Genomic DNA, 14362 nt, shown 5'->3' with positions numbered 1-14362 from the left:
CTTAGCATCTAGAACAGCTTCGGATGCTGGGTGGGAGATGGCACATGGTTGAATCCAAGAGTGGGAAGCAACTGAAATAACATTTTGTGAAATGCCAGCATCGTGCTTGAGAAGGAGGAAAGGAGGGCTGGGATGTGCCTGTGGTGGAGAGGAACAGTCACATAATCTCAGCTGTGTTGAAAGGGAATGAAGAAGATGACCTGATAAATGAAGAGTGGGTTATCGAGGAGGAGGAAGGTCTAACAGGAAGAAGGGTGCAGCAATTGAGGCAAGAAGAGCGCAACTGCACAGAGAGAGAAGTGGGTACTTCCCAGAGCAGTGATAGAATTTAATAGGTGTCACTGTACAAATATTTTGAAAGCTGTATCATATACGTACATGCCAGCACACACAGAGAATGTCACTACTTTATTTGGCTTCTCATCTGCTTTCTTTTCTTTGCTCTTGACATGATAACCTCTCCCACATGCTCTCTGGCTGCCTCTACAGTGAATGCAGGGCCAAACCTGGAATGTAAATAAGCTTTGCCTCTACTTCCCCAGAGTCAGAGACATGATCCCATCTGTGTTTTTTGTGAAAGACTGCTCCTGGTCTCATGGGAGCAGCTGCCATCAATATTCACAGTCATGAGTGGGGTATGTAATACCTGTCCAGCCTAGTGCAGCTGGAGGCTGGTGTCCTGTTCCTGTTCAGGAGATTTCAGTGGAAATCAAGTAACCTTGCACTGATTTGTCCTCATCAATAGTGAAGGTGAGAGATTGACTCTTTGGCAGAAGAAGGGAGTATGCTGTATGGTTTCTGGCCAAAGTGCTCAAATAGGTAGGGACAGGAATGGAAGGATGCCAATAAAAGGAAGGATCCCTAAAAATAGGGAGCAGATCTGGACCTTACTCATTTCATTTTCCAGTGCCAAAGTATAAAGGTGCATGTTTCTGATAAGAGATCAGACCATGTGCCCAGGTATCATGACCTTATTTGTCCTTTTCCCCATTCTTCCAGGTGTTCCAGTACCCCAAGGCCTCCCTTTCCAGGGAAAAGGTCTTGCCAATGCACCAGACCAGCACTGATGGCGTAGAAGACATGTCCATGCTGGGAGATCTGCATGAAGCTGCCATCCTGCTTAACCTGCACCAGCGCTACCAACAGGGTAACATCTATGTAAGTGCGCAGGCTGGGCCACATCCCTTCTGGCTAATGGTTTTTGTTTAGCTTCAGGGCTGCCACTTTGCATGTGAAATACTGATGTTAGCCTTGTTTCTTGAGTATTGTTTCATGTGGATAGGAATTGGAGGGGGTTTTCTGCCTTGCCAGCTCCATCATCCCTGTGAGATACTACCCCTACCACAAGGGCCTCTTTGCATCTATGGAAGAACTTACAAAACATGAATGCAAACCTGTTGCCTAATTCTTCTGCTTTTACATGCAGTTGTGCCTTTTTTAATTGCTCTGCTCTCCTTGCACAGATGAATACTCAAGGCATCTCCTGATTTCCCTCTCAGGCCCTCAGGAAGGAGACAGGTGTCAGGAAAGGGACTTGTGAGGAAAAGCACACCTGGGATGAGGCATCCCTGGAGTGCTGGGACAGCAGACTGCTCTGTGAGACTTGGAGAGGACAAGAAGAATATATTACAAAGACTGCCTTACCTTGCTTTATGCTTACCTTCTTTGTCCATGCTATGTGCACACAGAATTTTTCAGATTATGACAGAAAAAATGTAAATCTCTTTCTGTGTTGCATAGCAACTGTTATCAAGACAACCAGACCATGTGCACCTGTATTCCAGGAAATTATCAGTAAAGTGACCCTGTTTCTGAACCATCTTCTGCACTGGATGCAGAAATTCTCTTTTTTTTTTTTTTTTGCTGCAGGCCCCCTTGCCTGTTATCTATCAACACAGCCTTGTGACCCTGTTACAGTACCCACATGCACACACTATTTTGATGTCCCATGTCCTTGCTGCTCTTCTTATCCTGTGTTTGACACATGCTACGTGTCTGTGTAGCTCTTGGCCCATTTGAGTATATCCCTCCTGTTTCCTCTTCCTTACATCTTAAAATGCAGGGCAGGATTCTCTTCGTTTTCTATCTCCACCTTGTCCCAGAAATGCCACAGCACCAGCACTGGGACAGTGTCACAGCAGCTATATCTCCTTAAGCCTTTCCTCTAGCTCTGATGTGTCATTCCTTCTCTTATTCAGCATTAGTTCTGTGCCTTCTCCATCCCTGCGTAAAGGTGTTAAAGTTTAACACCTTTACACTGCATTTTTTGCCTTTGCATAGTGCATGAATGTCAGCTGTGCACTTCACGTCTGAAATTTTTGGAGATGTATGAAGGGGCCTGGCCTCTGCAACATGTTCAGCACTCGGAAGAGCCCCACAGTGAAGCACTGTAAGCCCCACCTCAGAGTGGGATTGTATTTGGGTATATGTTTGAGCACTCTCTGACCTAGAGGACACCAAACCATACCAGTGCTGTTTTGCATTTCTACAGCACAGACATTAATATTGCACTTACCTTATCACTCTTTTTGGCATAGCCCAGCTGCATATAGTTTTCATTCAAGCAGAAATTGAGAATGTCAGCTGTAGTGCCACCTAATGACTTGCAATGCTCTGTGAATACCATGAATGGTGCAGGGCTGCAGTTCATTTAATATCATCCTCAGCAGTCTCCATAGATAGAACATAGTAAGCTGAAGTTGCAGCTGTAGCTGTGCTGAGAGGAGTTATGCCTATCAGTCAGGGACAAAAATATTTGGAAGAAAATTGGAGAGATCAGAAGTAGGTGAGAAATATAATTTTCTGGAAAACAAAGATCACCTGTAGGAATGGGTAACCTGGAATACTGATAACTAGTATTAAAAATAAGTACATAATAATAAAAATAATTAATGAGAGGATGGACAACTGAGAACAGGAAGTGGACAGCTGCTGTGAAAAAGTGCAGCTCTGAGCTGTATGCCTAAAGGCATCCTACCATGAGCTCCTAAAGGTGATTCTTTCTGATAGGCAGTGTAAGTAGCAGTATATCTAGACTAGTGTGATATCCATAATTGATTTACTACAGCAGTAGCTTTTATTTTCCAGATAAATACTATTCAAGCTCTACCCAATTGTTTAAGGAAATTATGTGAGCACAGCAACAGCCTGCAATTTTTAGGTGTGCATCTTCCCCCTTCATTCTTACAATTCCTGTATTCTTTAGTAAAAGTAGACTCAACATAATGTGAGTGATGTAGAAATAAGCCAGGGGCCGTACTGCCCCATTTTGTGCTGTCCTGAGCAATCCATGCCTAACGATCCAAGTAGGATTTATTGTCTTGAGAAGTAGACATGCCACATGCAGTTTGTCCTTCTTTGGAGACTTCTTTACTAATAGAGTAGCTGGTATGTACATAGTTGATGCAAAATGCTACTGCTGTTAAAAACTGTGGATAGAAATTGTCGATAAGGGAATGCAGGTGATGAAGAGACTGCAACTGGAGATGGAGGAGTTTCCTAGAAACACCTTTGAAAGAGATGGCTGTACTGGAAGAAGTTCTGGAAAGGACTTTCCAGAAGTTCTCTGGAAAGGAACTCTGTTCCTTGGGGGAGTTGAAACTAGACTGGGAAATGCAAAATGAAATATCTGAGAGGAGAAGATGCTCTGAAGGTCTGGGAGAAGAGTTAGAATGAACATCTCTGTCTTACAGTCTCTGGACAATGTCTGTTCCTCAACTGCTTGTACAATGCTTTGTCCCCAGTCCATGTTTTCTCACTTGATGCTTTCCTCTTTCCCTCCACCTGTCTGGCCAAAGATCATCTGCTTGCTTATTGCTTTTATCACCAATGAATTATATTTCTACCCACAGAGGTCCATGTCAGAGGGTCCTCAGGACTTAGTTCTATGATAGCCTGTTCATACTGATAATGCAATTTGGCCTAGGAGATTTTTTTTTTCCCTGATGATCTCTGATTGCTGCTTTAATAAATGAGTTTTAAATATTTTGGTGACTACAGCATCTTATCCGTCTGGCTTCAGAGCTTGGCATCGCTGTGGCCCCAGATTTCATTTGGCAGGATGCATCTTTCTTGTCACGAAGTGTTTCATTTACAGCTTCTCCAGTGGATGCATTCAAATTCTTTTATATGTATGTGGTGACTCATAGTTCATGATTTGGAAATAATACTAGATGTTGTGCCTTACCACAAAGCTTGGCACCTACCGCAGCAATCTAAGCATTTCCTGCCTCAGAATGGGTATTCTTGGAGTAGAGCAGTCCAAGATGTCCCTGTGAGGGAGGCCACTGCTCCAGCAGCAGGATTTCAGATGGATGTTGACCATATTACAGAGCCATTGTTAGCAGAGAGGTGGCACCAATGCTCTGAACTGCAGCTCTGAGAATAACTGGATTTGAGCTGGTTGGCTGAACCGAAAAAGTCATGCCCCAAAAAACAAAATTAATTTCCTTCTGACTTCACAATATAATACATTTGAAATTCAATATTGGGCTCTGGGTACTTTATTTTAAATCTTACTACCTCTTTTTTGAACTGTGAGATTTTCAAAATAAATATTTTCAGAATAAAATGTTTAGAAAATGTAGAAATGTTTTGACTTGAAATCCAGAGCTTCATCTTCAGCTGTCAATTTTGATTTGGTTTACAAAATGATTTAAGCTGCTCCAAACAGCATTTTTCAGCAGAAGAAAAATTATATGCTGTCATGGTTCTTTGCACATGTATGTGCATGTGTGTCTGTGTTGTGTCGCACCTCTTTGTTGAGGTGGTTCTTGAACCCTCCCAAGCCCCCTCCACTTAAGACTGTGTATAGGGGCATTGAAGGTGTCTCCTGAGACTCCTTCAGTCCTGGCTGTGCTGTTCAGCTTCAAGCACAGCAAGGTAGATGGATATGAAGATGGCTTCATGTTTTTAAATTGCGTAAGCCTAATTTAGCAAAGATAACAGGATAAGAATTTTATATTGTAAAGCAGCAAAATTCAGAGTGCCCCATCCATACCCAATTGTGCAGCCCCTTCCCTGTGGTTTGACATTTTTTGCCAAACTGGGGAGCTCTCTGCTGAAGCTCAACATCCTTATATAGGCTTTCTCCCTTCGCCATGAGTTATTTCAGGGTCTGGGTTTGTCATGATCTTTTTATTTTTTTCCAGGAGCTTTATTTCCTTGCTGTGTTTTGTTTTCTCCCCCTAGACAAACATTGGTTCCATCTTGGCATCAGTAAATCCCTACAAACCCATCCCTGGTCTGTACAGTGTGGATGCCATAGACCTGTACAGACAGCACCGGCTGGGTGAGCTGCCTCCCCATATCTTCGCCACCGCTAACGAGTGCTACTGCTGCTTGTGGAAGCGTCATGACAGCCAGTGTGTTCTGATAAGGTTAGAAATGAAGAACCGGCTACTCCCTCGCTGCATCACACGCCTTGCTCCCGCTGTTCCATTTTCATTGGCACCTGCCTAAATATCCACACCATCCTTCCTACCTTTGACTGATCCCTGCTTGTCACAGCAGAGATGGCACATGTTTATTCCTAGAGATCTCTTCTGTGCTGTGGGTGGGATGGTCATCAGCTCTGTCTGTCCTGGATCTGTAAACGAAATGTATGTTTTTTCCTAACAGTGGAGAAAGTGGAGCTGGAAAGACTGAGAGCACCAAGTTGCTGCTGAAATTCTTGTCAGCCATGAGCCAGACCTCCCTTGGGGCCCCTGTGTGTGAGAAGAGCACTCGCGTGGAAGAAGCCATCCTGGAAAGCAGGTACAGTCCACCCTCATGGGCACCCAGTGTGCTGAGTCAGCCTGCCTTTGGGGGCCCCTGCCTTTGGGGGGCCCCTGCCTTTGGGGGGGTCCTGCCTTCTGGGCAGCCGGGCCATGGATGGAGCCAGACCTGAGCAGTGAGGATCACAGAGCTGAACGGTGTCACATCAGGGAAATGCAAAGGTTGCGGTCTTGCCGGGATGCCTCACCTGGCTGCTCTCCCAGCTGTCCACGGGTGGATTAGGCTTCTTTCCAACAGCAACATAGGGTGTGCATGGCAGCCAGAGAATTAATGCTCTACCTCTTGGTTGTGGATGTCCTCACAGTGAGTGTCTGTCATGCTCTGATTCCTGGTCTCCTTCATTTGCCCCTGCTCTCCCCTGGCCTCCATGTGTTTCAGGCTGCTGGAATGTCTTGCCCTCAGGGGTCCCATGGGCCTCCTTGCAGCTCTCCTGCTCTCCAGGCAACTGATATCATGGAGAACATCCACGGAAGCTGTAAGGGGCCCCAGGTGGTCACAGCTGGTCTCGACTGGAGCTGTCACCAGGGAACAACTAACACCCACCTAAACCTTGGCAGGGCATCAGGCAGGTAGGGAAGCACATGGCAGCTAGATCAAACATGTTTGGGAGAGAAGTCAGCAGCCATGAGGGGATGGAGACATGCTTTGGGGGAAATCCTTCATGCTGAAAGAGGTCCTGACACCTCTGAGGGACCATGGCCCATGCAAGGGCAGGGACACCCCTGAGGGACAAGTGACCCACACTGGAACAGGTACACGAAGGAAAAAAGTGTTAGAAAAACCTGAAGAAGCAAACACAGCTGAGGAAAAGCATTAAGAGACAAAAAGAAGCAGAGAAAACAAGGAAGCAGAGTGACAGAGAGAAGTAGTCCTGTGTGTGTCCCCAGGTTCCTGTGCTGCCTTGGGGGAATTTTGAGGGACTGAGTGTAACCTGAGGTAAAAATGAAAGCTGAGGCTAAGAAAAGGAGGTCAGTAGGTGTTTGACTTTAGGTAAGCCTGGGGAACAGGGAAGAAGAATGTTTACTTCAGTGGTTGTCTTATTGTTTGTGTCCTCCTTTTCTTTAATACCTGAATTCTATTTAATAAATTAAATTAAACAAAATTTCTCAGCACAAGACTGTCTTACCTATGACTGGAGAAGCTTGCTGGGGGTCCTGCAGTTTGGTATTGCCAAGGTTGAGATTGTAGGTTGGTCCTAGCTGGAGCCTGTGATAGTTGCAGAGACCTCCAGAGGAGTAAATCAGCCATCTGTAACAGGATCTAATAAGAATAAGTTGGAATCCTTTGAACTCTCTGTGTGAAAGTGACTTGCATGCAAGTGGCATATTTCAGGGCTCAGAGTGTAGAGAGAAGGAATGTTTCATGGAAGATGATGATGCAGAAAAGCTACAGGTAACTGTGGTGAAAATAGCCTAAGCAGACCTGCAGTGTGTAGTATGGCAGCTGTGAGAGCATTGTGGGTTTTAGGATCCTTATAAGCAGAGCAACATTGAACAGAAGGGCTGTTGCCCTTGGACTTGCTGCTCGAGAGACTGTTGTTGGATGATTTATACTTTTCAGGTGTGCAGATTTTACCAAGGATGTAGGCAAATTGCAAAAAGCTCTGAAGTGCAATACAGTCATGACTCAAGATCTGCAAAATCTGCTTTAAGGCAAGCAGCTTAGAAAGCTCAAGCATGCTTAGCAGTTAAGTGGTAACTTGACAGTGATCCAGAGAGCTTAGGATGGTGGATAGGTGATTCCTGAGTCTGTAAGATGACACAGCTGTGAGCTGGAGTGAAGTAAGAGCTTATGACCTGTTCTGTGTACGTCTCTAGTGCTATGTGAGCTATTGCAATGAGAGTGCAAGAGAATTTGATTTGTCACCTTTTTCCTGAAGATGAGAAGCTGAAGGCCTGGCCCAGACCCAGAAGCTGCTGCCACTCCTATGAAGCCTACTTTGTGTTTGGGGTTCAGCTTCACTTGCTCTGCCACTGGCCCTCCTCCGGTTGGCTTATGGCAGATTTTCATGCTTGCAGCCCAGCACATACCAAGGAACAATGCTGGATTCTTTCTCAATTTCAGACAGCATTGCAAACAAAGTGTTCCATCAGCTTTCTATCACTTGCTTGTGTTGTAACATTCAGGCTTGGTGTATTTCTCATAAATCAGGCTCTGAAAACTCCTTTGGCACTGTTGATTTGATCTGTTTTCTTTCTTGAAAATCTCCATTAGTTCATTAAAAATTCTGCTAACTTTCAGCTTTTTTTCTTGCTTGCTTCACTCTGAAGTTCCCTTCTCCATGTTGGGTGCCACTGCTGACAGTATAGCCACCTTTCCTGTTATTCATCCCCCCAAGTCTTCTAATCTTCTTTTTTGTCATCAACTATGCATCTGAATACTGGAGCTGCATATGGTGCAGTATTTCTAAATCCCAGACTTTGCTTTCTGCTGCTCCATTGAAACTGGTCCCCATCATTTTGAATCCTGGAGCACACCCTGCCCACATCCAGCTGAGCAGCCAGCATCATCTTCCTGATGTGCTGCTCCTCCTCACAGTTCACTGCTGCATTAAGTGCCACGTTGTGATGTGCTGCTGGTGTGGGCAGATTGCTTGGCCCAGGCACGTGCCCTCATTCCCAACTGAACCAGCTCACCCTCGCTGCTCTGCCTTGCAACTGCTGCCAACCTCGGACATGCATCTGCTTATTTTGTCCTCTATGTCTGAAAGACTTCAGCACTCATTGCCAAACTAAACTGTAAAGATATTTCCTTGTGTTTTTCTTATCTATTTTAACATGATTTACAGCCATAAAGATTGGCGGGCTGGTTCCTGCACTCTCACTGCAACTGTGGTGGTCACATAACTCTGTCCTCCCTTTTTCTGGCTCTCCCCATTAAAGTGGTTGATTCATGACATTGGTTTGCTCAGTGGGATATTCCTGTGCAATGTCCTTATTTACATGCTTGTTTTGGAGTTGTGGGTCTTGGAGTTCAGATTCTCCAGGGCAAGGAACTTACCTCCTTACAAATTTCTCTAACTGGCATTTCTATAATTGCAATGTGTTATAACAGAGCAATTTTCATTTTTATGCTTGTTTCTTGGAGGTGATTGTTTCAAGAGGTAAGTTACGAAAATACTCCCTGAATTTTCCTGAAGGTTGTTGAGTGTTTCCCCCAATCACAGCCCTCCCTTAGCAAACACTTGCAAGACCTGAAGCTTTCTGCAAGCTCCAGTGGTGTCTTTTGATGCTATATTTATACACTTGTAAATAATCCCACATCAGCCCCAGTCTCCAGTGGAACTGCACAGTAGATCAATAGAGATATTTAAATGCCAATACTTCTCAGGGTAATAACAGTAATAATTTTTGTTTAAACTATATATGTTTTAAAATTAGACATGACAACGTGCAGGCTGTTCTAGTAGCATCTCTATGAGCCCTTGCTTGTCAGACCTCCAGATTATTTTAGAATTGGCCAAATTGCAGAAATGAATATTTTTAAACCTGAATTCAGCATGTCAATTTGAGTGGCTTAGGCTTTTCCCTTTAACTGTTCTGTGAAGCAAGAACCAAGCTGCATTTCAACTCACTGTTTTCCACGTTGTATGAACCTCCTGAAGACAGGAAGGTGACAGGAGACAATTTGTCTTCAATTTATCACCTGTCTGATGTTTGGTGATAGATTTTTTTCAACTTTTTTTTTTCCTGAAGTGGATGATGTGGCTCTCTTAGAATGTAGCTTTCAAATCTATTGTGTGTGTATAGTCCCTCTACTTGGAAACTACATGGCTTGAATCAGCCTAAGCAAGATTTAGGTAACAAGGGCTTGCGTGTTCCAGTATCAAATTTCAGTACTAAACAGATCGTTTTATTACTGTTTGTTAGTTTGAAGATGTTTGCCTGTAGTTTTAATAAATGTCTTATACTGTTTTCTCTTTCAAAGGCAGAAATAAAAAAGGTAGAACAAATATAGAAGTATGTGATTTAAAGCTACAGAGTGTTTGCCCTGTATGTCTGATGATTCTGGAAATCCTGAAAATAGTACAATCCCATTCACAGGATGCTGTTGTGTTAAGGACACAACCTGGCTGGGTCTTGCCACCTTTCATTTCCTGAAGCCACATTGGTGGGGAATGCCCTTGACAGTGTGACCACCAGCTGCCCATGTGGACTGGGGACTGATTTAATTAACTCCAATCCCAAAGGTTTAAAATTTATCTAACAGCGTGTTAAATTGCTCCTGCCATTCTTCCTTGCCCTTGAGCTCTCCCAGCTTGTCCAGGTTGGTGCTGTAACAAATTAATCTCTCGTGGCAGAGCGCTCTGTGCAAATGTCAAAAGACTGGGCACATGCTTTGTTTTAATGATATCCCACCACTAATCATATCTTCATTGCCTCGTTTCTGCAGCCCCATTCTGGAGGCCTTTGGAAATGCCAAGACAGTTTATAACAACAACTCCAGCCGCTTTGGCAAGTTCATCCAGTTGCACTTCTCTCAACATGGACACATCCAGGGAGGCCGAGTAACTGATTGTATCCTTTTCTTCAGTGGACCAGGAATGGATGGAGTAAGTGAAGATGAGGAGATGCTCAGTGCGGGTCAGGAAATCCCTCATCACAGTTTCTCAAAACCAGTTTATAACTGTGGGAAAATTTGCAACTTAAAGAGAGAATAAGTGTTTGTTTTGTGGCTCGGCAGCACCTAACTCTGGAAACCTTTCGTCTAGGTACTGCATTAGGTAGGGACATAGTTTGACTTTTCACTTTGGCAATCTCAACACATGTTACTTAAAACCCTGGAATTTGCTGCCACGTTGATTGCATCCTGTCTGTTCCCCATAAAATTATTGCCTTATGTTAGTTGTGCCAATGAATTTGTGAGACCAAACTAAGAATCACTATATTCTGCAGAATATTTGGATGCAGAAGAGAATTATGACTCCCTGTTTTGGGCTGCTGGATATAGTCAAATTATGTTGTGCCGTGATGATTTTCTTCCCTGTATGCCCATGGAGCTCTCTCCCAAAGGATTAGACCTATCTTTTGTCTACATGAGGCAGGTAAAGCTGCCTTGGCTACATTTCTTGATGGTGATGTTCAAAGCTGCTGATGACTGCAAACCACACCAATTTCCACTGAAGTAGCAGCCAAATGAATTTACTATCATTGTAAATAACAGGCTTGCATTGTTTAGTCTCTGCTCTCTGTGCTGTCAGTAGATTAAAGATAGTGGTCTCTTGCAGAAGCAATGAGAACTGATGCAAGACCTGCTGTGAGCAATACAGACTTTCAGATTAGAGTAGCCTCTAATCTTTCTAGGTGTTCCTAATGTGGCTCATCCTTTGTTAGGTTGCCTATGCTCTATCTGACTCTGCCCTTTTAAATATTTCTTTGGCACATCATACCTTCTTGGAAGATGAGTAGAGAGGATGATCCAAGATGATGTTTAGGACCACTCTTCACCTATTTCCCAAAGTGTCAGTTATTTAATGATTTGCTGCTTGTTACAGGGTTCATCCCAATGTGTCTAGAAGATTCTTTGTCAATCATCAAGAAATATGTGCATATGTCATTTGAATGTTTTTTCCTTAACTTGCTGTTCAGATTTACTGGAAAAGGTAGGTATCCCCTCTACTGACTGCTGGGTGAGCCCTCTTCCCATAGTATGGTATGGCAGTGCCAGATCACCTCCTGAATGATGCTGTCTTCATCACAGCGTGTAGGCCTTAGATCCTTATGTGTTACAACTGCAACTGTCCCAAATGAGGAAGAGGCAGAGGAAAAATGTTTGTTCTGTATCTATCAGAGCCTCTTCTCCTATCTTTGATAAACTCTGTTCATTACAGAGAGACCCCAAGAAAAAACTGTTTACCGAGGAGAAAGGGCAAGAGAACAAGTACCTGGAAACTGAGTTCCACAGAGAAGAATATGGAGTACAACTCCAAATGCAGGCATCTCTGCTCTGATGTGGTTTCCTTTGGACTCAGGGACTCACTGAGGAGCAGTGTCAGAACTGACAGGTTCGGTTTGTCCAGGTGCATGTTCTTGAGTACAGAGAAGTCAGCACATGGTCAGTTGCACAGCCACATATGACAAGACCTTGATATAGAATTTATTTAGACAAAACCATCACTAAACTGGAAGAAGACCCTCTTGTACTTTGGCCCGGGAGATTTGCCTGTATCCTCGTCCTCTCTTTGCCTTTGCAACCAGAAGTCTAATCTCCTTCTACTTGCTACTCTTGTATTCTTTGTTTCAGAACAGAGTGGTACACCAGAACCCTGGAGAGAGGAATTATCACATCTTTTATGCTCTGCTAGCTGGTGTGAGCGGGGAGCAGAAAGGTAATTGCATTTTATAGGATATGGCTTTGTCCTCTTTCCAGTCCAACATGTGAAGCAGGTGTAAGTCAGTTAGAGCATGGATATTTCAGGTACTTGATATGTAGCTTTTTCTTGAGGGCCATATGGTGATTTTGTGGGAAGCAGAAAGGGGAGTTGAGATAAAGAGGCTGAGGATGACAGAAATGCTATATGAGAAAAGACACTTCAGGCATTCTGAGCTGGAGGGAAAAGTCTGTGGAAAGTGATGAGGTAATGAAACTGTCTAGAGGTAAAGGAAGGCTAAAGAGTCTTGATACAGTTGCTGATGGGATCTGTTCCAGAAGTTCAAAGGTTGGATGACAGACATAATTTTACAACAAACCTTCAGTATAGATAATATTAGAAAGAAGAATTAGGAATACCAATGATGTAGTGGAAGGACTAGAACCAAAACATGTATAGTGTCTGAACAAAGGCTTTATAGCTTAGTACATGGGGAAGGGAGAGGTGGATCTAAAAGAGGGCACACAGAGAAAGTGGCAGCTGCAGGCTGTAGATGAATCCACTTTGTAGTGCAGGATCCCCTTAACAGCATTTGTGTGTACCTGTCCCAAGCACTGCTGAGCACTGATGGTCTTGCTGAAGAGGTCAGATAGGCAGGCAGGAACATGTTACGTTGCACTCTGGTTTTGAGGGACTGGGGAATTTCTTGTTCTTTATGTGTTAGGATAATCAGGTGGAAGATTTGGGCCTGACAGAGTGGAAGGAGTAGGGCTTCAATTTTAGGGAGTATTTACAGGAATGGCCACATAGGTCAATTCAGAGATCAATCTAAAGCAAAGGAAAATAGTGGGGACCATGGTTATCAGCAAGTACTTAGGGAAACCATACAACACATTCTTTTCTTCAGCAGATCTGCAATTCTTCCCCATCTTCCTCTCAAAGCTGGTGTCCCAGGCTGCTTCACTTCCCAATCTGTAATGTTGTTTTGGGTCTTGATCACCCTTGTCTCCTTTCTCCACTGATTTTTTAGTTCTCCTCTGTTCTTTTCAAAATGGGAGATCAAACCTGCAGAAAGTATTTAAGATGTGGTTGCACTACAGATACATACAGAGATCAAATTCTGGTTTTATAGTTAGTTTTGTGTTCCTACTAAAACTAAAAGAACTGAACTATGTTCAGTTTTTTACTGCTGCTCAGCACTGAGATGTCTTCAGAAATCTGACTGTGACTCTCTGAGCTCTGTCTCATGTGATGATACCTAATTTAGAGGTCATTACTGCATGTGTATAGTTAAGACTATTTTTCTGTATACTCTTTGAGATAGATTTTTTTTTTCTGAATCAATTCTGTATTGATAAATTCTGCAGCTCTGCAGCTTGGGATTTGACTGTTCTAAATAATTTTGCATAGCCTCTGCAAGCCTTTTTACAGCATACCCTCCTCTTTCCCCCTCCCCAGTGCATTCACTGTCGAGGTGTAGCTTTTGAGGGATGTGGAATTAGTTCAGATGAACTCTCCCTATGGTAAACATACACACTTTTGGGGGGACCAAGATCATAGAATTAAAAGGTTCATTGCTAAATAAATTGTTGTCTTTCTCCTGCCTATTTTTCTTCTGTTGCAGAGAGCCTCTCTCTCTCTGAGCCAGAGACTTATCGTTACTTGAACCAGTCTGGCTGTGTGACTGATGAGAACCTGAATGATGTAGAGATGTTCAGTAAGGTCATGGTGAGTTCAGTCCTAACTCCTGCTGAACTTTTGTGCATAATCTCATGGACTAAACATGCTGCATGGTCTAGATCTCACAGGCAGAATATATTTGCCCTAAGCCAAAACCGGGTGTTCAACAAGTCCGAAACTCAGCTCTACCTGTTTATGGTAAAAACAAGGCTCAAAAAGTGGTTTTGGGAAACAGTCAGTATGAATAATAATTTAGAAAGATGCATAATTTTTGGGAGCCTGAGCCCCAACCCCCCTACCCCATAATGGTTCCTGGGAGCCTTCTAGATAGCCTGATGCAGGAAACCTCAAATTGACTATTAGAAGTGGAACAGTTTGATCTGAAGGTAGTGTTCTCCAAATATATTCCAGTAAAATTGTATCACCTGTGCAAATGGCATATTCTGAAATACCCCACAGATTTCAATAGACACCCATAACTTTACCAGAGTTTATAGGTTTAGCAGGATGAATGTGCAAATTGATGTTTTATTTGATAAGTGGTTATTGCCCTGAGGGCTTTAGTAATGTAGGTGAAGCCAGGTAGGCAAGGCTAGA

At 43.5% G+C, this 14362-nt stretch overlaps 1 protein-coding gene across 2 annotated transcripts in view; it reads left to right on the top strand.

The window, feature by feature from the left end:
* Positions 1-14362, top strand: part of LOC116789131 (unconventional myosin-X-like) — a 90371-nt gene that overhangs the window by 18573 nt on the left and 57436 nt on the right. Inside the window, exons 3-9 of one of the 2 annotated variants that reach the window (XM_032692527.1) lie at positions 1000-1158; positions 5191-5378; positions 5620-5754; positions 10168-10292; positions 11364-11377; positions 12019-12103; positions 13710-13813. In XM_032692527.1, coding sequence (XP_032548418.1) covers positions 1000-1158; positions 5191-5378; positions 5620-5754; positions 10168-10292; positions 11364-11377; positions 12019-12103; positions 13710-13813 — 810 coding nt within the window. The remainder of the gene's footprint in view (positions 1-999; positions 1159-5190; positions 5379-5619; positions 5755-10167; positions 10293-11363; positions 11378-12018; positions 12104-13709; positions 13814-14362) is intronic. The other variant, XM_032692528.1, reaches the window with a different exon arrangement.

The sequence above is a fragment of the Chiroxiphia lanceolata genome, chromosome 7, assembly GCF_009829145.1.
Source record: "Chiroxiphia lanceolata isolate bChiLan1 chromosome 7, bChiLan1.pri, whole genome shotgun sequence".
NCBI classification, from domain to species: Eukaryota; Metazoa; Chordata; class Aves; order Passeriformes; family Pipridae; genus Chiroxiphia; species Chiroxiphia lanceolata.
The sequence above is the reverse complement of the archived record's forward strand: the minus strand, read 5'-3'. Positions and strand labels throughout refer to the sequence as shown.